General features: G+C 36.5%; 1 protein-coding gene across 1 annotated transcript in view; it reads right to left on the bottom strand.

Moving 5' to 3' along the window:
* Positions 1-22,254, bottom strand: part of HMCN1 (hemicentin 1) — a 518,244-nt gene that overhangs the window by 120,272 nt on the left and 375,718 nt on the right. Inside the window, exons 56-67 of the mRNA XM_059937996.1 lie at positions 19,688-19,875; positions 18,019-18,115; positions 11,604-11,765; positions 10,746-10,859; positions 10,431-10,633; positions 10,057-10,138; positions 9,816-9,947; positions 8,996-9,145; positions 3,753-3,912; positions 1,519-1,643; positions 1,107-1,290; positions 431-528 (exon numbers count right to left, since the gene is read on the bottom strand). Of these exons, the coding sequence (XP_059793979.1) occupies positions 431-528; positions 1,107-1,290; positions 1,519-1,643; positions 3,753-3,912; positions 8,996-9,145; positions 9,816-9,947; positions 10,057-10,138; positions 10,431-10,633; positions 10,746-10,859; positions 11,604-11,765; positions 18,019-18,115; positions 19,688-19,875 (1,695 nt within the window). The remainder of the gene's footprint in view (positions 1-430; positions 529-1,106; positions 1,291-1,518; positions 1,644-3,752; positions 3,913-8,995; positions 9,146-9,815; positions 9,948-10,056; positions 10,139-10,430; positions 10,634-10,745; positions 10,860-11,603; positions 11,766-18,018; positions 18,116-19,687; positions 19,876-22,254) is intronic.

Below are 22,254 nucleotides of genomic sequence, written 5' to 3'. Positions count from 1 at the left end.
ACTCTGGTCTAGCAAATCTTAATAATTCAGAAATTGAATGTTTTGAGTTCTATCTCTACCTAACATACACACAGAGATGTTTAGTATATATGCGCACATCCCTTCATACTTTAAATACTCTCAGTGAGACACTAACATTATTAGAAAACAGTCTTAACTTCCTCTTTGTATGAAAAGACTGGTCTTGTGTCTGGATTGAAATACTATTTTTAAAAATTTAGATTTCATTGAATGCAAAATTCCAGGTTAGAAAAGTATGTTGACAGACAGTATGCTCCAATGTATATGGACCCCTTGGGAGAGCAGGCATTCTAGAAACCCTAGTTAAGATCCTATTTTACCACTCCTTCCTGATACGTCAATATTTAAATTAAGGCTGTTGTTTAATATTGGACACAGTATAGTACTAGGATTGTTTCTGGTGACATACCAAAAACTTGAAGACTGTAATGTTTATTATCCACCCCGGCTCTGTTGGAGGCCACACAAGTATACACAGCAGCGTCAGACACCTGAGCTCTCACAATCCTGAAAAACAGTTTGAGCCAACGCTTCGTAATTTGATCCCATTCAACGTATACAAATACAACATTTGTGATAATACAAAGATCAAAGAAGGTGATTTATTTTGGGAAATTTTAGTTATAAAGCTTATAACCATCCATCACAAAACATAGATGCCTCCAGTGCCATTTATTCGATAGAGCCACTGAAAATATAACACAATATGAGAGGTGAATACTTTTCAAATATATATTAATAGAGAATGATGAAAATCATGAAAATCACATGATTGTAGTAAGCATCTTCCTATCATTTTGCCATATAAAGTTTTAGCTATACTAGTAGTCCTTGAAAAAATATATGATACATATATGTCTATGAAAGACCTATTTTATACAAACTTACTAAAACATGAGCATTTAAATAAGAATAATAAACCATGCCAGACTTATATTTGCTATCCCCCCTCTTCTAAAAAAATACTGAAAGGGAAACAAAAGTAAAAGCTTAGGGAAAGACATTTTAAAAACATTATTTAGATGAAGTTAAAGTTTACAATCACAGTAACTTTGTCTAGCAAATCATATACAATGAAAGCTGACCTGACAACTTGTCCTCCAGACAGCAACCGGACATGGGAGGAGAGAGGCAGAGGAAGTCCATTCTTTAGCCAGTTTATCTGTGGTGGAGGCATCCCTGTGGCTCTGCATTCAATATTTATTGAAGTATCCACCAAAGCCATTAGTTTCTCTCCTTCTTCTTTATTACCCCTAATTGCAGGTGGAACTATGTCATGTAGAAAATGAGAGAGAAGGGGGTGGGGTGGGGTGTGTATTACCAGTTCCAATCATTTCAACTACATTTACCCATATTTCTGCCTTGTATCCCAAAAGGAAACAACAAGGACATCGCATTTTAGAACTAAATGCTTCAGACACCTACTGCTGGACCTTCATTTCTTCTGATCGATTCCTAAGGCAGCATAGTCAAAAGAGGGTGAAATTTCGTATTTACCATAGACGTTCAAGTTAAAAATTCGGTCTTCTTCTCCAGCAGGATTAGTAGCAACACACGTGTATTTCCCCATGTCAGATGGGAGGGCTTCGTAAATGTTTAATGTGCTGCCATCTGCAGTCACCCTATAGAAAAGATTATATCAGAGGCACTGAGATGATATATATGGAGCTATTTCTGGAAAACTCATTCCAGATTATTAGATTCTTTAAAAAAAGTCACCCTAAAATGCATCTTCATCTTGGATATAATAGTTCAAATCTTTTCCACTAAGTACATGGAAGCCTGTTAAAGTCAGAGCTAGTGAAACTGGTAGAGATTTCAGGCAACCAGCTAAACTGCCACAGTAATGGATCTCATATATCCCCTGCCTTCTTATGAGAAAAAAGGAAGTGAACAAAATCAGGTTAGGAACTTTTCTACCCAAATCATGGGCAAAGACATGTTTTTCTCAGAGATTGAATGTTTTGTCCTTAGTTATCAATATAAGCCTGGAATTAAATGAAAATTATAAAAACTCTGGTATAAAAATTGAAGAATGTTATAGTAAAAAATTAAAGTGAAAAATCTAGCTATAAACAACTTACTAATACTCTTAATGAGAAGGTGCAGGATAGGATAATTTATTTAAACACTGACAACAACTTAGTATTTATGTATGAGTATAGTTTGCAGAAATTTTTCTACAAATTGCTAAAGCTTTTCCTTTGATTTACATAATAGTGAATACTAACTATACAACTAGGTTATAATGATATCTAAATTAAGATTATTGCATTATTGATTCTCTTCACACACCATTAATTATCAAATAAAACTTCCTGTGTTTTACAAAGAGATTAAATTGCTATCTACAGTCATTCTTACAATAGTGATTTTATTAGATTCTCCCACTGTCAAAAGTAAATACTCCATTTCTACTATATCATGTTATTAAATATAATTATTGAGAATTACAATTTTATTATCTGGGTCTATTTTATTTTTTCTTTTTCAAAATATGAATTTTAAAATTCCATGAGTTTAACCATATGAATAAACAAAAAGCAAGTTGCCATGACCAAAGGAAAGTAGTAAGTTGACTTTGGAAAAATTACTGTATTTGACTGACAAATTGGCCCATTTACAAACCTACACATATTGTGGAGCTGGGAACAAATAATAAAGTGGATATAAGAATAAGTATATTTGGGATCTTAATGTGCGAGGAGAAGTAATAGATCCTAAATTCCTCGGTACAAATATTATCTTATAGATCTTGAGGTCCCACCAACTATCTAGTACTTGGTTTAGAATAGGGTTGATATCAGCTGATTTAATAAATAACTAAATATTTAACTATTCAGAAATGTCCACACCAGAGAATTGAAACTCAAAATGTACCTCTAAACTAAAACATTATTTGGCAATTTACCTAATCTTGTAAAGGGGACAAATGTGTAAATTTTAACGTAAAACGATTTCAAAGAAAATAACATTTATTTTTCTTTAAATTATGTATATTCAATTCATTGATTAGAAAATATACTGCAAACCCTTAAATTTAAAATACTGGTTCAAAATGATAAAGTTTGCAATACACTTAATTAATGCCTTCTGAGGTATATATAATTCTTTGAGTAATTATAATTATTCTGGTATGTGTATATTATGGGGCTTTGTGATGAAATAATATAGTGGAGTGTAGAATTCTGCAGTGTCCTTCAAAAGGCATTTGTTGTTGAAAGTAGCAGGAATCCCTTACCACATTATCATTCCATCTCTATGTGGTTTGTGGTGTGAAGTGTCAGCTGAAAACGGGATTTGGACAAATCACTATAGGAGATGAAGAGGTTATTATGATGATAGTATCTTTTCTCAAAATGAGCCAAGCACTATGGCATGTCTGGTGGTTTGGTGATTTCAGGACACAAAATCATATCTAAGAGATGACTGATGAATCTTTTGTAGGATGAAATTGGTTTGATGTTAGCAAGAAAGAAGAATGAATTATTTTATGATGTGGACTTTGGTATAAATGTTCTGAAATTAGAGGAATAAAATCTACAACAGTTAACTAACACTTGCAGGAATGAACATGTGAGATTTTATAACACAGAGTTGATAAATAAGGAACACATACACACACAGACAAATACTTTTGAGTGATTCTCCAAGGAGAATATCTGTGTCCAACTCTCTAAAACTGTAGAACACATTACAATTAATGATGCAAAAATTCTTTTCACACATACCGAATTCTTTCTGTTTCACTGTTAGTTATGGGCTTTCCATCTCTAAGCCACTGAATAAGTGGGGTAGGAATGCCATTTGCATTGCAGACCAGCTCAACATTTTCCCCAAGAAGGACACTGACTTCACTTGGAATCTCAGCACCAGCAACATTGGGAGGAACTTTGGAGAAATAATTGACTTTCATTAACAAGGCACAAGAATATAAATTCTAATGAATGCAACAGAATCATAGAAAAATATGCCATTTTTATTTCATATTCTTTCTAGATTGTGGTTCAAGATCAAACTCTTGTTATTGCCATAAATTATTTTTAAATGAGGAATAGGTAGAGGAATCACTTCAATATTCCTGTTATATTGTAAGTTGGTATAATTATTTGCTCATGGTGGTTGGTGACATATCTACCTCATGGGCACCCCTCCTGGCCAAACGGAATCACTCTTAGAGTAAATCCTCAATAGATAGCTCAGAATTAATGCAGTTCAGGAGAATCTGTTTTATAAAATTTTGGCATAAACATCTAAGAAAAGTATCTAAGTTGGTTAATTCTTTCTCTATTTAAATATTATTTATTCTGAACAATAGATAGGTTTATTATTGGTTTCAAGATTTAATCATTTCTGTTCCCTTTTTCTAGCCATCTTTGTTTTTCACCTTAATGATTCATTTAAGAAATAGTGTGTACTTAAAAGCTTTTGCACAGAAAAGGAAACCATAAACAAGATGAAAAGACAACCCTCAGAATAAGAGAAAATATTTGCGAACAAAGCAACTGACAAAGGATTAATCTCCAAAATACACAAACAGCTCAGGCAGTTCAATATCAAAAAAAACAAAACAAAACAATCCAATCAAAAAATGGGCGGAAGATCTAAACAGACATCTCTCCAAAGAAGACATACAGAGGGCCAACAAACACATGAAAAGATGCTCAACATCACTAATTATTAGAGAAATGCAAATCAAAACTACAGTGACGTATTACCTCACACCAGTCAGAATGGCCATCATTAAAAAATCTACAACTTTGTTACAGAGCAGAAAGTAGCACACCATTGTACAGCAATTATACTCCAATAAAGATGTTTAAAAAAAGAAATCTACAAACAATAAATGCTGAAAAGGGCATGGAGAAAAGGGAACCCCCTTGCACTGTTGGTGGAAATGTAAATTGGTGCAGCCACTATGGAGAACAGTATGGAGGTTCCTTAAAAAACTAAAAATAGAACTACCATATGACCCAGCAATCCCACTACTGGGCATATACCCAGAGAAAACCATAATTCAAAAAGACGTTCAGGGCTTCCCTGGTGGTGCAGTGGTTGAGAATCCGCCTGCCAATGCAGGGGACACGGGTTCGAGCCCTGATCTGGGAAGATCCCACACGCTGCGGAGCAACTGGGCCCATGAGCCACAACTACTGAGCCTGCACGTCCGGAGCACGTGCTCTGCAACAAGAGAGGCCGCAATAGTGAGAGGCCTGTGCACCGCGATGAAGAGTGGCCCCTGCTTGCTGCAACTAGAGAAAGCCCTCACACAGAAATGAAGACCCAACACAGCCAAAAATAAATAAATAAATAAATTTATTAAAAAAAAAATAAAAAATAAGACACGCACCCCAGCGTTCATTGCAGCCCTCTTTACAATAGCCAGGACATGGAAGCAACCTAAATGTCCATCAACAGAGGAATGGATAAAGAAGATGTGGCACATATATACAATGGAATACTACTCAGCCATGAAAAGGAATGAAAGTGGGTCATTTATAGAGACGTGGATGGACCTAGATACTATCATACAGAGTGAAGTAAGTCAGAAAGAGAAAAACAAATATTGTATATTAACGCATATATGTGGAATCTAGAAAAATGGTATAGATTATCTTACTTGTAACTCAGACATAGAGACACAGACATAGAGAATGTATGGACACCAAGGGGGGCAAGAGGGGGGGTGGGATGAATTGGGAGATTGGGATTGACATATATAAACTACTGATACTATGTATAAAATAGATAACTAATGAGAACCTACTGTATAGCTCAGGGAACTCTACTCAGTGCTCTGTGGTGACCTAAATGGGAAGGAAATCCAAAAAAGAGGGGATATTTGTATACGTATAGCTGATTTACTTTACTGTACAGTAGAAACTAACACAGTACTGTAAAGCAACTATACTCCAATAAAAATTAATTAAAAAAAAAGAAATAACATGTACATACAACTCAACAACAAAAAAACAAGCAACCCAATTGAAAAATGGGCAGAAGACCTAAACAGACATTTCTCCAAAGAAGACATACAGATGGCCAACAGGCATATGAACCAGATATTCAACATCACTAATTATTAGAGAAATGCAAATCAAAACTACAATGAGGTATCACCTCACACCAGTCAGAATGGCCATCATCAAAAAGTCTACAAATAACAAATGCTAGAGAGGGTGTGGAGAAAAGGGAACCCTCCTACACTGTTGGTGGAAATGTAAATTGGTGAAGCCACTATGGAGAACAGTATGGAGGTTCCTCAGAAAACTAAAAATAGAATTACCATATGATCCAGAAATCCCACTACTGGGCATATATCTAGACAAAACTATAATTCAGAAAGATACATGCAGGACTTCCCTGGTGGCGCAGTGGTTAAGAATCTGTCTGCCAATGCCGGGGACACGGGTTCGATTCCTGGTCTGGGAAGATCCCACATGCCGCAGAGCACCTAAGCCCGTGCGCCACAACTACTGAGCCTGCGCTCTAGAGCCCGCTAGCCATGACTGTTGAGCTTGTGCGCCACAACCACTGAGCCTGCGTGCTGCAACTACTGAAGTCCACGCGCCTAGAGCCCATGCTCTGCAACAAGAGAAGCCACTGCAATGAGAAGCCTGAGCACCACAACGAAGAGTAGCCCATGCTCATCACAAGTTGAGAAAGCCCGCATGCAGCAATGAAGACCCAATGCAACCAAAAATTAAAAAAAAAAAAATTATATTAAAAAAAAAGATACATGCACCCCTATGTTCATAGCAGCACAATTCACAATAGCCAAGACATGGAAACAACCTAAAGAAGATGTGGTACATATATACAGTGGAATACTGCTCAGCCATAAAAAAGAATGAAATAATGCCATTTGCAGCAACATGGATGCAACCAGAGATTATCATACTAAGTGAAGTAAGTCAGAAAGACAAATACCATATGATATCACTTATATGTGGAATCTAAAATATGACACAAATGAACCTATCTATGAAACAGAAACAGAATCACAGACATAGAGAACAGACTGGTGGTTGCCAAGGAGGAGGGGGTTGGGGGAGGGATGGAGTGGCATGCTGGGGTTAGCAGATGTAAGCTTTTATATATATTATAGAATGGATAAACAACAAGGTCCTACTGTATAGCACAGACAACTATATTCAATATCCTATGATAAACCATAATGGAAAAGAATATTTTAAAAAAATGAATGTATATAGATGTATACCTGAATCACTTTGCTGTAGAGCAGAAATTAACACAACATTGTAAATCAACTATACTTCAACAAAAAGAAATATTGATTTAAAAAAAAGAAATAATGTGTAATAAAAATATTGACAGTAGTATAAGACAGAAACACATTTTAATTCTTTCTAAATAATTATAGTGGTGTGCTGGAGGCAGCTCACACCAGAGCCAATTTTGCACATCTTTCCTACTCCATGTTCGGTGCCATCATATTCGTACCTTGAAATGGGCCACTGTGGGAATACTTACACCATAGAAACTGACAAATGATTGGTTACAAATCAAGACCTTTTTGTCTGCAGAGTCAACTGTTAAACATTTACCAGCACATTGCTATATAATATCTCCAAATCTCATTTTAGTCGTCCAGAAGATGATAATAATTATATCAAATTTGTACAATTTAGAAGTTGAATCAAGAATGTAAATGAGACATCCTATAACAAGTATATAATATAGGAAAAGCACAGACTAGGCCCTATGTGTATATACAATTTCTAGTCCTAAGACATAATAGCATATATAAAAAGTCTGGCAAAATGTTTGGTCACACCACATACCGCATGATTGGCATCTCTTATTATTAGTGCATTAAACATAATTAAACATGCAATTTCTGACACTGAATCTCTGAATAGCAGTTTTTCCCTTTTTACTTCTGAAATCTTAAAGCATCACTAATAGGAGAAACCACTGTTACTCATCAACATCTTAATTTTTCTTTAATTTCAGTTTTTAGGTGGTGGCTTTTAATTAATCTTATTGTGATCACTTTGCAATATATACATATATCAAGTCATTATGTTGCACACCTTAAACTAATACAGTGTTATACGTCAATTATATCTCAATAAAACTGGAAAAAAATTTCAATTTTCTGGAGTTAGCTTTAACAGAGCTTGCAACGGGTAGATAATACATATTCACAATTGCATTTATAACTGATGAGAAATTCTTTTCAGTAACTATAATAAAATTGGCAAAAGCAAGCATTGCAACTTAGTTTCAAGTTAGACTTCCATTTCAATTTAAGCATTAGGCCAAAAGTAATACCCCAAAGGTTTGCTGAAAATCAAAAGGATGCAAGTTCTCCCTGCAGTGCTCAATTCTATGCTGGAACATAGTAGATGTTAATTAAATATTTCTTGGATGAATCAATGCTCCTTATTCCAAAATAGTATAAGATTCATGATTATTTAAGCTCACCTAATCCTTGGCCAGCAATTAGAACATATTTAATCTCTTCATGAGATAAATCTTACTTATCTATATAAATAGGAAGAGACCTATAGGCTTAGCATCAAAATAAGTTATTCCAGTTTTAAATAAACAAGTAATTCAATAGAATATATACTATAGGAAGGTAAACATTTCAGGAAACATGAAAAAAAATAGATTTTGAAATTTCTACTATTCTTTTCTCCACATTTATGTCCATTTTCATGAAAATACTATCTACTGGCAAATGTAGGACAGAAAATTGACAGTATTTTTTGTTTATCTAATGATGTTTTGTAAGTCAAATCATTATGCTGTGCACCCTAAATTATACGGTTCTTTATATCACTTATATCTCAATAAATTGGAAAAGAAATAAAATATCCAAAACATGCAAAAAAGAGATATTTTGAATCCATCATAAATGATCTATTTAGATGTACTCTTATTTTGTACTATAGACAGAATGTAATAAAGAAACTGAAGACAGATCAGAGTGTACCACACATACCTTGAATTGAAAGAATGTAATTTTTCTGTGCTTTTCCCTCCATATTTGATGCAATACATGTATAGTTTCCACTGTCTGAATGCTGAGACCGGGCAATTTGGAGTTTGCTACCTCCCGACAAAATATGAACTTCAAGTGAGTCAGAATTTTCTTGAGGTAGAAACAAAGCAAAACAAAACATAAAAAAGCTTTTATGTTAACATCTCTACAAGTCACTGTAAAAATGTCTTACTTTATGTGACAAATGTATTTTTTGAAGTTTTTCCCTTGTACTTTGATTTTAAAGGACAGCCTTTTTTTGAAAATGGAAAGGAGAAAAATCTCTGTAAAATGAAGAATCCTTTTGTAGGGCTTCCCTCGTGGTGCAGTGGTTAAGAATCTGCCTGCCAATGCAGGGGACACGGGTTCGAGCCCTGGTCCGGGAAGATCACACAGGCCACGGAGCAACTAAGCCCGTGCTCCACAACTACTGAGCCTGCGCTCTAGAGCCCGCGAGCCACAACTACTGAAGCCTGCGCGCCTAGAGCCCGTGCTCCGCAACAAGAGAAGCCAGCACACTGAGAAGCCTGCGCACCGCAACAAAGAGTAGCCCCCGCTCACCGCAACTAGAGAAAAGCCCGCGCGCAGCAACAAAGACCCAACGCAGCCAAAAATAAAAATTAAAAAAAAAAAGAATCCTTTTGTAAGTTTATATTACAATACATTAGGCTTTATGAACTAAACACAGCTATGTGCATAATACTGAAAATGTGCTAGTTTATTAACCTAGTGAATCACGAGCAAAAGAAAACAGTCATAAAAGAATGCACAGCTACATTACCTATGGGTTTGTGGTGCTTTAACCATGCTATCATGGGAGGTGGGATTCCAGTGGCATCACATGTTAAAGTCACAGGATTGCTGATTGTCTCCACAATGACTTCTTTTTCAGGCCCTTCAATACTGGGTGGCACTGTAAAAAGACAGAAGAAAATCATGTGTCCTCATTAAGTTAATTCAGGATACTTTCTTTCATTTGCATATCTGGGGGAAAAAGACTTATATTAGAGGCAGATGCTCACCATATACATTGAGGTGGAAATTTTTATCATCCCGTCCTGCTACATTTATAGCTCTACATACATACTGGCCTGTGTCAGATACCTAAAAGAAAAAGATACTATTGTATGTGCTCCATTAAGTTATAGATGACCAATCACACCGTTCGAGTGTAGATTAAATCATCAGTCATCTTTATGCTTAAATGCCCCAGTCCTAATTGCCTTCTACAATCCTGCTTTTTTTAAAATGAAAAATGAGGATAATGGCATTGATGATGTTATTTTTTAAATGGAAATAATTTTTCACTGTAGTAAGGGGAATATGCAACTTCCAATTCTCCCTTCCATAATCCCACCAAGGAGTCATGGCACACAAACAAGAATAAAAGATGCACCTCAGCTTTCGTGATGTGCAGCATTTGTCCATCAGCCAAAATCTCCAGCTGAGTAGACTCTGTTAGCATCCGCCCATTCTTATACCAGGTGATGACTGGAGGTGGGACAGCATTCGATTCACACTCCAATGACACTGAGGTGCCCTCTCTTACATTAACTACAGAAAGAGATTCGCTGCCATGATCTTTAATGCTTGGGGGCACTGAAGGAAGAAAATAAGAACAGAGGATTTTTTTTTCATAGAATGCTCGGATAGAAAATATCTAATACCAGTTGAAAAATGAAAAAATCTTATGAAAAAAGTATAAGCAAACCATAAACAGTCAGGGAAACTTTTTTCTTGCTTTCACCAGCTTGGTTGATAGCTATACAAGTGTATTCACCACCATCAGATACCTTGGCCCGGATAATTTGTAAAGTTCGACCACCTGTGGGCAAATATAATGCAAACTGAAGTTTGGTACAGAGGTTGTTGTAATAACTACCTTACAAATAAGATAAATAGCAAAATATATCCTTACCCTTAGAGGAAAATCTAAGCATAGATAGAAGCATATAGAAGCATTTCATATATAAAATGAAAGAATTTAATCAGTTTCCTTTGATCCTTTCATTACTATTTATTCTACTTCCTTATAAAGGAAGAAATTAATAAAATTTTCTCTCCAGTAACCAAACATGGATAATAGAACTGTTTCATATAGATTCTAGTGAGCAAACCATAATTGTACTATAGTCAGTATATGTCAACAAGTATTTCTGGGTTTAAATCCCCCGCAGTGCAGAAGTGGCTGTCCGTCTGTTAGTCTATCTACTGATATTACTCTATCCTCAAGGAGCTTTAGGATCGATTGAAAACAACCAGTGATTTTATCCAATGAAAGCACTATTTACTAGTCTATCACCCCCAAGTAATTGCTAAGCAGTTCTGTTCCTAAATTTCATAATTTCTTGAAGTAGACCTTGTTACTGTACATTCCCATTGAAATCATAAAGTCTTTACAGTCTTATCCTAATGGCCCCAACTGGCTGAAGAGAGGCATTTAATGTGAACAAATAAATGCAGCAAGACAAAAGTTTGGAAAGAGACTAAGTTGAAATGCCATTTGTATTAAAAATAAAGAAAAATGAGAAAGTGTTGCCCACTTCATAAAGAGTTCTAAGTTCCTTACCGGGCACAATGAGAGCATTTGTGTTTAGCTTGATAGGCTGTTCATTCTTGAGCCAGCTGAGATCAGGAGGTGGAAAACCGGAGACCTCACAGGTCAAAGAGATGAAATTGTTCACCACAACAGTGAGATTTTCAGGGTTAGGACCAATGACACTTGGAGGAACTATAATAGTAAATATATTAAGAGTGAAATATATTGGTATTAATAGTAAACATATTAAAAGTGAAAAGTGATATTATCAGTAATACATATTCCAATTTATTAATATAAGCCCAACCACTGTACTCTGCTAAAGCACTGAGTTAATGATACTGTTAATTATTTACCTTTCTTCTTAGAATTCCCTAATGCCTTCATCAAACTCATGTCCATCAGTTTTGTTTTTCCCAATTGAAACAATACTAGAATTTTCAGACAGAATTATTCTGCATTTTATTTGTAAAATGTAGTTGCCAGTTCCTAAGATGGTTTTGTCAATGTACACAGACCTAATACTGCTTTTTATTAAATACATTTGAATATTATTGTTTTTAATATTATATCCTTAAAGTTTTTATTTTCTTGCTTATAGAAATAATAGAGTAGACCTGTTATTTTAGGGTATCTATCAATAAATTATACAGGTTATTTCAACAATGTAAATCATTGACTTTCAAGATAAGCAGAAAATTTAAGAAATAAGCAATACAATGGCTTATTGTTCAAAACCAAAAAAGAATTCCAAAAGCAAAAGCGGTACAGAGAAAAAGTGGAGTAAAAAAGCATAAGATTAATAATGCAATGCCAATTATGCATGTTAAAACACATGCAGATGGACTAATAGATTTTTTTACAAGAACACATGCATGTGGAAAGAATAACATCATACATATTTGAATGGTTTCTATGTGGGGGGTGGGAATAGGAGCGAGGAATGAGCATAAAAATGAGTGAATACATTAATGAATGAAAACATTAATAAATAAAGGCAGAGGTGGGTTTTGCTCAGGCCAATGAAGATAGTAAGACATGAAGTAAAGAACACAACTAATGTAACACTCTATTATTATATTATACTCTCTCTATATTATACTCTATGTTACATTATACCCTTTTATATTAAGACTGAGGTCTTCCATAGTATGAGTGTGTTTCATGTTTGGTAATTGCAATCATTGTTGCTTTTGTTGTGGTCATCCATGTACAATGCTTGGTGTCAGTCTATTTATCTCTTGTAAAAATAAAATACAGTGTGTGTGTGTGAAAAAAAAAAAAAAGACTGAGGTCTTCAAATAGCATCAAAAACAAAAGCAAAAGATCAAAAGGCAAAATTGCTTTTTAAATTTTACTCTACATGGTTTTTTTATCCACCAATTTTCATATTCATTCATTCACGCATTTATCAAATATTTATTAAATACCTACTGTATTTCAGATGTGCTAAGTGCTGATACAGTGTGAAAAATGCAATAGATAATATCTATAAAGAATTAATTATTTGGTGATAGTGACAGACATTGAACAAAAAATAACAGCTAACATTTTTTTGAGTGGTTATGCTGTGCCAGGCACTGAACTAAACGCTTCATGTATACCATTTCATTGGAGGCTCAGAAACCTTATGTGTTAGATACAGTTCTTATCCTCTTATTTATTATAGATGAGCAAGCAGAGACAGAGAAAGGTTAGCATCTTGCCTAAGGTTTCACAGTTAGATACTGGAAGAAACTGGAAGACTGCTGTCTGGCTCTAGAGCCCTGTTCTTAGCCATTGTTCGATACTGCCTAGTAATTACAAGTGTGCTGAGTGTGAGTGTCAATCAGAAGAGTAGGGTGACAACAGGGAAATAACCTAGTTTGGGGGTCAGGAGGAAGAAGTGACATATAAAAAGATGCTGAAGTATGACCAGGAATAAGCTAAGCGGAAGACAGATAATGGATGTGTCTTTCAGAAAGAAGGCATGGCACATAAAAAGGCCCAAATGGGGAAAAGAACATGGCACCAGAAGGCTGACATGACCAGAGTCTGAAGAGCAAGGCTGCTGGGGAGTAAGGTGGAGAAGGCAAAGATGAAAGGACTAAATAGTATAAAATCCTAGAGGGTCTTCTGGGCATCATTAGAATGCTGAAATAACAGCCTAAGGAAAGGAAAGCAGAAGAGTGGTTTACTCAAAAATTAGCTTAAAAGGTATCAATCTGGCCACAGTGGAGGGAACTGGTGAGAAGGCTAGAAGGGACTCAGAAAGACCAGTTAGGAGACTATTGCTGTAATAAGTGCAAAAGATGATAGTGCTATGCCTAGGATGGTGTCAGAAAGGACAGAAAAGTGAGTGGATCCAGAATATTATGTAGGTAGAATATTTAGGACTCAATGCTTTGGGGGTGAGGTATAAGGAGGAGGAGGAATCAAGGATGACATTCATTTTACTGGCTCAAACAATGCGAAGATGGTGATGCCGTTTACTGAGACAGAGATCCCTGGAGGAGGAACACATTTTTGGGAAAAGGTAATGAGCTCAGTTATATACACATGGTCTTAGAGTGACTATTAGGCATTTGTGTCAATAAGAAGTACAGGACTTCCCTGGTGGTGCAGTGGTTAAGAATCCGCTTGCCAATGCAGGAGACACGAGTTCGAGCCCTGGTCCGGGAAGATCCCACATGCCGTGGAGCAACTAAGCCCGTGTGCCAAACTACTGAGCCTGTGCTCTGGAGCCCGTGAGCCACAACTACTGAGCCTGTACACCACAACTACTGAAGCCCGCGTGCCTAGAGCCCGTGCTCCGCAACAAGAGAAGCCACCGCAATGAGAAGCCCGCACACTGCAATGAAGTCACCCCCGCTCACCGCAACTAGAGAAAGCCCCCGTGCAGCAACGAAGACCCAACGCAGCCAAAAATAAATATAAAAAAATAATAAATTTAAAAAAAAAATAAGAAGTACATTTTTGAACAGAAGAGTCCAGAGTTCCTGAGGCGGCCCTGGCTGAAAATAAAAATTTGGAAACTATTTTGCACATAGATGGTATCTGAAATTTGGGAATTCATGAGACCACATAGGAAAAGAGTGGGAAGAATAAAGTCTAGAGCTTGGAAAACTAAAGTGTAATAGTCAAGTAGAGAAGGAGGAACTGGCAAAGACAACTGGGAATGCGAGACTGGAAAGGCAAGATATCAATAAGGGGTGTGGGCATCACAAAAGCCAAAGGAAGAGAATTTTTGAAAAACATAGTCAAATGCTCAAGAATGTTGAATGCTCAGAAGTAAGAAAGATAAAGCCTGAAAATGCCTGTTGGACTTCTGATGTCATTTCATGAATTCAGTGAGCAGTTTCATTGCAGTTGGGGTGAAATCCGGTGAGCAGTGGTGGGAGGAGTGAGGAAAAGGAGACAGTAAATACAAACGGCTGTTAGAGAAGGTTGCTTTGAAATGGGGGAAAAAGAGAAGGAGGCCGCTGAAGAGAAAGACTAGGTCTAAGGGAGAGTTGTTTTGGGTTTTTTTTGTTTGTGTTTTTGGTTTTGTTTTAAGAGGCAAGAGACGAGTAAATTTAAGCGCTCTTGGGAAGGAGCCAGTAAAAGTGTGAATTTCAATACTGGAGAGGAAGAGAGGAGATTGTGAGATTTTTGAGGAGGCGGTCGCCAGGGATGTAGAGTCAAGTCAGTCTTTAGAAGGTAGAGGAATGCTCCCATCTTGTGTTGTAACGGAAGGAAGAAATGGCAGCATCACATGCAGCTAATATTCCCATTTTGATGGTAGGAATTTGAAGTGGTTTCAGCCATATGCCTTCTCTTTTCCCTGTAAAACAGGAGGTAAGGGCACTGACAGTGAAAGTGAGAGGCGACTGTGACTGACTGAATGTTTGTGTCCCCCCAAAATTCATATACTAAAGCCCTCTCAGTGTGGTTGTATTTGAAGATGGGGCCTTTAAGTAAGTAATGAAAGATAAATGAGGTCATAAAGATGGGGCACTCATCTTATAGGATTATTGTCATTATAAAAAGAGACACCTGAGAGCTTCCTTGCTTTCTCTGTCCATGCGTGCTCAGTGGAAAGGCCTTGTGAGGACAAAGTGGCCATCTGCAAGCGAGAAAGAGCCTTCACCAGAAATTGAACCCTGCTGGAACCTTGATCTTGGACTTTCCAGCCTCCAGAATGGTGAGAAAATAAACTCCTATTGTTTAAGCCACGCAATCTCTGGTATTTTGTTAATGGCTGCCTGAGCTAAGACAGGGGCCACCTGACATTCAAGAAGGTATGAGTCACTATGGAGTAGAGCCATGAAGAGGCAGTATAATGGGCTCATTTCAAGCGGGATCTATGAATTTATCATAACACCAATATTCCTGACACCAAGAGTTCCTCTAGCCGTAGTTAGCTACCTAGGTGCAGGTATGGAATTCAGTGAGAGGTAATACAGAAAAGCAGCTAAGTTTAAAGCCTCTGGAATCAGACTACCTGAGCTAAAATCCTGTTCTGTATTTGCCAGCTGTGTAACTTTGGGCGTGTTACTGAATCTCACTGAGCCTCAGCTTTTTTATCTGTAAAAGAGGTATAAAATAGTACCAACCACCTGGGGTTATTGAGATAATTAAGTAAAATAACATATATAAAACACCTGGCACAGCACCTGGTCGGTATCAAGCAGTCAGTGTGTTGTGTTGTTACATGCAGAGTTGAGCCTTTATTGAGCAAGAGCGCTGAGAAGGCGTGGGCTAAGAGAAGTGATTGATGTGCTGGTCCATGAAAGTTAAACTGGATGTGAAGGCAAGTAAAGACACAGAGGGTTGAAAAAAAACTGGGAGGTCCACAGACTGAAGGTTAGGGCCCAAAAGAAACAAGCAATATTGTACAGGGAGATAACAAATGGTGTGGTTTTAAGTGAAAACAATTTAAATTGTTTCTCCCCCACATGAATTTTCCAATATTTAAGTATGGGTTCCTGGCTGCAGGCAGGAGCTCAAGACACTGTTAACCAGTATAAGAGAAACTCCCCCTCCTGAACTCCAATTCTCAATAGTAAACACGAGTGGCTTCTGCCTCTCAAGTCACACAAGGCTCCTACTTCAGGTGTTTTTCCTATGCATTACAAAGAGGAAATGGATATGAAGGAAATATAATAAAGGAACAACAAATATTTATTTAGCAACTACCATGACTCTAGGCTAGGTTTAGGAAGACCAAGGTCCGTAAGAAATGACCATTTGCCTACAGCATTTATAATAAAGTTATGGGGTAGAGGTGAAGATACAGACGTATAAAGATAACAAGGTAGCATATGTAACTGCTAAAACTGGGGTATTTACAAGATGCTTTTGATCACATAAAGGAGGAAAAATTAATTCTGCCTTGTGGAATCAGGAAAAATGATCAACATTTTTATGTTTCAACATTTATTCTACTTTACAGATTAGATTACAAATTAGATTACAGATTACTTTAGATTACTTAGATTAGTACAGTATACTTTCACAATGATTATATTTGTTTAATTTATTCTTCCGGGGAATTCATAACACATTTCTTCCATTTTGGTCAGATTTACTCAAAAAAAACTTGCTAAGCACTGGGAATAAAAAAAGATAAGAGTGCTTCAAATATCTGTTACACAAACACCAAACATTGCTAGACATCAATACTCCCTACGTATCACACCAAAAAAGAATATCCATTATGCTAAATAAAAGTCTTTTGAAGGAAGAAATTTTTCACTAATGTCAAATTTCAGCTATTTCCAAAATGAGCTAGAATTTTGTATATGAATCACGTGTTTAAAGAAAATCTTTTATAATAATTGTTCAGCATTTCCAATATTCTGGAAGCAGCTGTGCATGATGAAAATAAAACTATTTATGGCAGACATCTAACTGCTTTTTTAGCAAAAACTTAGTATTTATGGAGTGTCTAGCATTTATTGAGAACTTAGAATCTAATAAATAAATTAGGTGTACTGATGGTTTTCAGGAATTATTTAACTCTATAAAGTTACTTTTTCGTCTTCAGGAAGTATATTACGTACCAGAGCGTGTAACTCAACATGAATTCTACAATTGAGGACAGAAACTGGTTCCAAGCAGGCCCAGTGGGTAACTTTTTATGGGTAGAAGAGCTACATTTGGTTCTAACTTGATATAAACTTGTAATCTTTGGGATTTCAAATTGTGATTTTTTTTTTTTTTTTTTTTTTTACTTTTAAATATGTAGGAGTAACTATTTTTTCTTAAGGGACTGAAATAATATAAAAACAGACTCCCTAAAAGATTTGTACTTTATAAATCGCACCAGCTGTGGTAGAAAGAAAGAAGGGGAAAGGTTGAATGAATGCAGGCTCCACACATTGTTCAAGTTAAAAAATGCAAAATAAGCCTACATAATCTAAAATACAGTTTTCCTGCTTTTCCAAGCATACTCTAACAGATGTTTTTGGAACTGAGCTCTTACCATGAACATTGAGGTTAAAATATTTTTTGGCACTTCCAGCTGTGTTCTCAGCAATACACACATACCTGCCGATATCTGTTATTTGAGTGTTTAGAATCTAAGGAAAAAAATGAAGAAATTCCAACTGAAATTTTTTTATAAAGCAACTTGTCAATTTTTGAGAATAAACAAAACATACTCTTTCTAGCTAATGCCAGATCAGCATAGGGAAAAAATTTTGTACATAATAGTGCTGATGCTGGTTTTTATTAGTCAGGTCAATCAAATAAATATTTATAAAGATTCCTAATCAGAAAAGGCAAATGTATACATACTTGTATATTGGCTATGAAAAGTCCCAAATCATTCTCCCACTTTCCTATCTACATCCCTGGCAGTGTGACTGTGAATCTTCTCCCATCAGGGAGTGGAGTAAAGATGTAGAATTTGTGTTGGCCTTGTGACCAGCTTTGACCAATAGAGTGTAATGGATGTGACAGTCTTCCATTTCAAACCTAGACCATGTGCACCCTGCCACCACCACTGTGTGAGGAAACCAGGACTAACCTGCTGGAGGGTGAGAGATCATGTGGGAAGAGTCAGCCTCGTTATTGCAGCTGAGGTCCCAGATACGTACAAGAGCCCAGCCAAGATCAGCAGAGCCACGGATTCAATCCACAGCATGCAGACACTTGAGTAAGCCTTGCCGAGACCAGAAGAATCACCCAGCCAACCAGAAAGCTTGTGAGCTAAATAAATGCTTATTGTTTTAAGTTGTTTGGAGTGGTTTGTTTTATGTAGCAAGAGTTAGTTAATATAGCAGTTATATTTTCTTTTTTTTTTATTATACAGAAATTTCTATCCATCTATATATCTTTTGGCCCTAGCCAACAGAAATATTTAAGTATTTAGATAGAGGTTTTATGAGCATCAAAAAGAAATAGTCATGGTGTTCAGAAGATACTTTGAGAATTAAAGGTTATTTACAAGCAGTGAAACTCATACTTTTATTTATTTATTTTTTTAATAAAGAACTCCATGGAATAGGTCCTGTGTTAGATACACTGATGCTTAGATTCTTGGGCCTATATAACATCATTCATGTTTGGGAAATAATTTCTTAAGTTGCATCCTAACAAAAGAGTTGGTGTTATTTCTACAAGTGCCTATCTTCCTTTTAAGAGCCTTGAAAAGAAAAATATAGACATGCCCATTAGAGAACAACAACTCAGGATATTTATGTGGTTTCCATTATTATTTATTATCAATTCTTTGCCAATAGAGGACAAATTTTAATCTACAGGGAATCTTAAACCATCTAGAATTCAATCATCAGAAATCTGCAATGGAAAGAATTGTAATAATTTGGTTTTTATCACAGAGGCCATATTGTAGTAAATTTAGGTGTGTGTGTGTGTGTGTGTGTGTGTGTGTGTGTGTGTGTGTGTGGTGTGCTGAATGTACAGATAATCTCTGGAAGAATTCACACAAAACTTAATGGTGGTTACCTTTGATAGTGAGAAAAGAATGAGTAAGAAGAATTTTATTTTATATATCCTTTTTATGATTAGTTATTTTTGCCAATATTTATAAACCAAGACAAATTATTTTTAAAAGCAAAAAGAAAATTATTATAAAATATAAAGTCAAATAGCTATTTTTATTTTTAAATTAGATTTTTTACTTTTACCTGCAGAATTCTTCCATTAGATAGAAATTTATGATGCTCATCTTCTAGCAAGAACTGCCCATCTTTTTGCCAGGAATTTCTCGGCGTGGGGCTGCCACTGGATAAACACTCCACCAGCATGCTCTTGTTCACCAGCACGGTGACCTCTTCAGGGAGATCGCTGTCTGCTCCCTGGATAACTGGTGGCACTAATAAGTGATTGCAACAGAGAGATAACGACAGGAAACAGGGTCTTTTCTAAATTATTCTAGTTTTCTGACAATTTTTAAAAGTTTGGGATAATAGAGGAACAAAAGTGGAAGAGGAATCCATGATTCTGAAGTAACACTTTACACTAATAAATTAGGGGGGGGGTGATAAATCTATGTGAATTTGGGTTTATTCTCTTCCCTTTCTTTACCTATCCTGGACTAACCCCTCCCATAGTTTCCTTCGCATTTAGGTTAATCCCAATTCTTCCCCAATATATCTTGTCTAGTTTCTCTCTCAGACCCTTCCATGGTGCCCTCTGGGTTTGCAAGCACACATGCAAGTGGCATCTGCACAAATTGACAGTTAAGTCTACTTGGTCACCTAGACAAGCCAGGTAAATCTTTAAAGTGTATTTGAAATGTACAGGTTTGGTCTCATTTGCAAGGGAATTGTCTGGGCTACTCAAAGTGTGTTTCCCCAGCCTCGGTATCAGTGGAATCACGATAAGCATCACCTGGGAGCTTGGCTAGAAATGCAGATTTTGGGGTCTGACTGAGCCTTCTTTAGTTGGCATCCCTAGGAGAGCCAAAGAAGTTTGTGTTTTAACAAACTCTCCACGTGATCGTTATGCATGCTAGAGTTTGGGAAGCCATGCTCTAGATCTTTCTACATATATTCATTCTCATTTAAAACAATAATACAGAATCAATCCAGGTTCATGCCCACCTGATGTTAGACTAGTCAGTTATGAAAAAACACATACTATCTGTAGAATTTTTAAAAAAATGGAAATGTTAAATCAGGAATGCATGTGTTGGCTGGTTTTGTAAATGTAGAAATTCATTTTCAAAACGAATAATCACTTTGTTTTGTTTTGAAAGCTTAGGTATTTTGTTTAACTCTCTTAAAATGTACCATATCTTTATCAATCAGTAAAGAATGTATGTTTAATGCAGATGCCTTCTTGTAGCATTTGGGTCTCTCCAAAACTAAATTTAAAGTCTATAAAGCAAATAATCAAGGCTACAAGGCCCCATAATAAAATTTCAGTGTTATTTTGAATGCAAACTTTCACATTCAAAATTAGATGATTTTTGCTGTACTTTAGATAACATAGAATATATAGCTTGAACTGCAGATTAGTAAATAATAAACTTGAATTTCAGATTAAATGAGGCTATCAGTACCTCCATACCATGAAAACTAATCAAATGAAATGTTGGGACATAAAGATTCAATGTTTTCTTCAACTCTTACCTGGAGCTGAATCATTAGGAGCTACCAGGAGATGCACTACAGGCCCAAGGTCTGACCTGTAGAGGCCTCCACCAAAGCTCTTTGCTCTGACCTGCCCTCCAGCTGGATTACACCTCTCAGAATTGTTCTTAGTGGCACTTAGGAGGTGAGCATCAAACATTGTGAAGTATTCCTAATTTAGACAGACTTTGTGGGCTGTTTTTCTTGCTTTGTTCGTACTTCTCTAAACTCATCTCCAACATGCTTTCCAACTTCCTCCTAATTAAAAATAACAGACTGAAGACATGAACATCTCCCTTTGACAACCAATCCCTAAATTCCATTTCAATTTAACCAAATTCCAGTTCTTCCCAACCTATAATATCTTGCTACTTTATCAGATCCTTCCACTCAGTCCTAAACTAAACTCCTTCCAAACTTAGGTCAAATTAAGCCAGGTGGTCTAAGATATTCCTTCACTGCTCTTGAATATTCCTTCACTGCTCTTGATGATGTTAGCACTGATTTTAATTGTCTTCTTATCACTACCTTGTAGACTTTAAAATCTATGTTGATGACCCATCCCACCCTAGTGTCACCTCTACCCCACTTCAGCCAGCCACAGGCTGTCATGCCTTGGACCATTCAACATAAACACTTCTGCCCTTTGCAAGTTCATAAGCTCCCTGAAGAAGGTCTGATGTCTACGGTATTCACTGCTGTATCCTCAGTGCCTGGCACAGTGCCTGGCACACAGTGAGTGATCAATAGATATTTGTCAAATAAATGAATTTTGAATTCTTGTGTTTTCTCTATTTCACGTCTTTTCAGGCTTCCTTCATAAGCTGGCTTTTTGTTTGCGCTGAAGACTCTAGCCCTTCCACTCCTCCCCCTTACAATCAATCTATCGGCCTTCCTGCAAGCTCATTTTTCCTCTTCTTCTGCCTAGGTCTCCGAGTGGGTCATTTCAGTGATGCTCTGTCTCATTGCACATACTATGACCCTTACCGTCCAGTGCTTCCACAAAGTGTACCTTTGTTACCTTGTGGCACTGCCTCCATGGCTCCCCTCTCCCCACCCTTAGGTCACATCAACTGTTTTTTCTACCTCTGAACCCGGGCTAATGAGGGTGGGTGCAG

The sequence above is a fragment of the Balaenoptera ricei genome, chromosome 1 (assembly GCF_028023285.1).
Source record: "Balaenoptera ricei isolate mBalRic1 chromosome 1, mBalRic1.hap2, whole genome shotgun sequence".
In the NCBI taxonomy this organism is placed as follows: Eukaryota; Metazoa; Chordata; class Mammalia; order Artiodactyla; family Balaenopteridae; genus Balaenoptera; species Balaenoptera ricei.
Note: the sequence above shows the minus strand (reverse complement) of the source record. Positions and strands in the feature narration are given on the sequence as shown.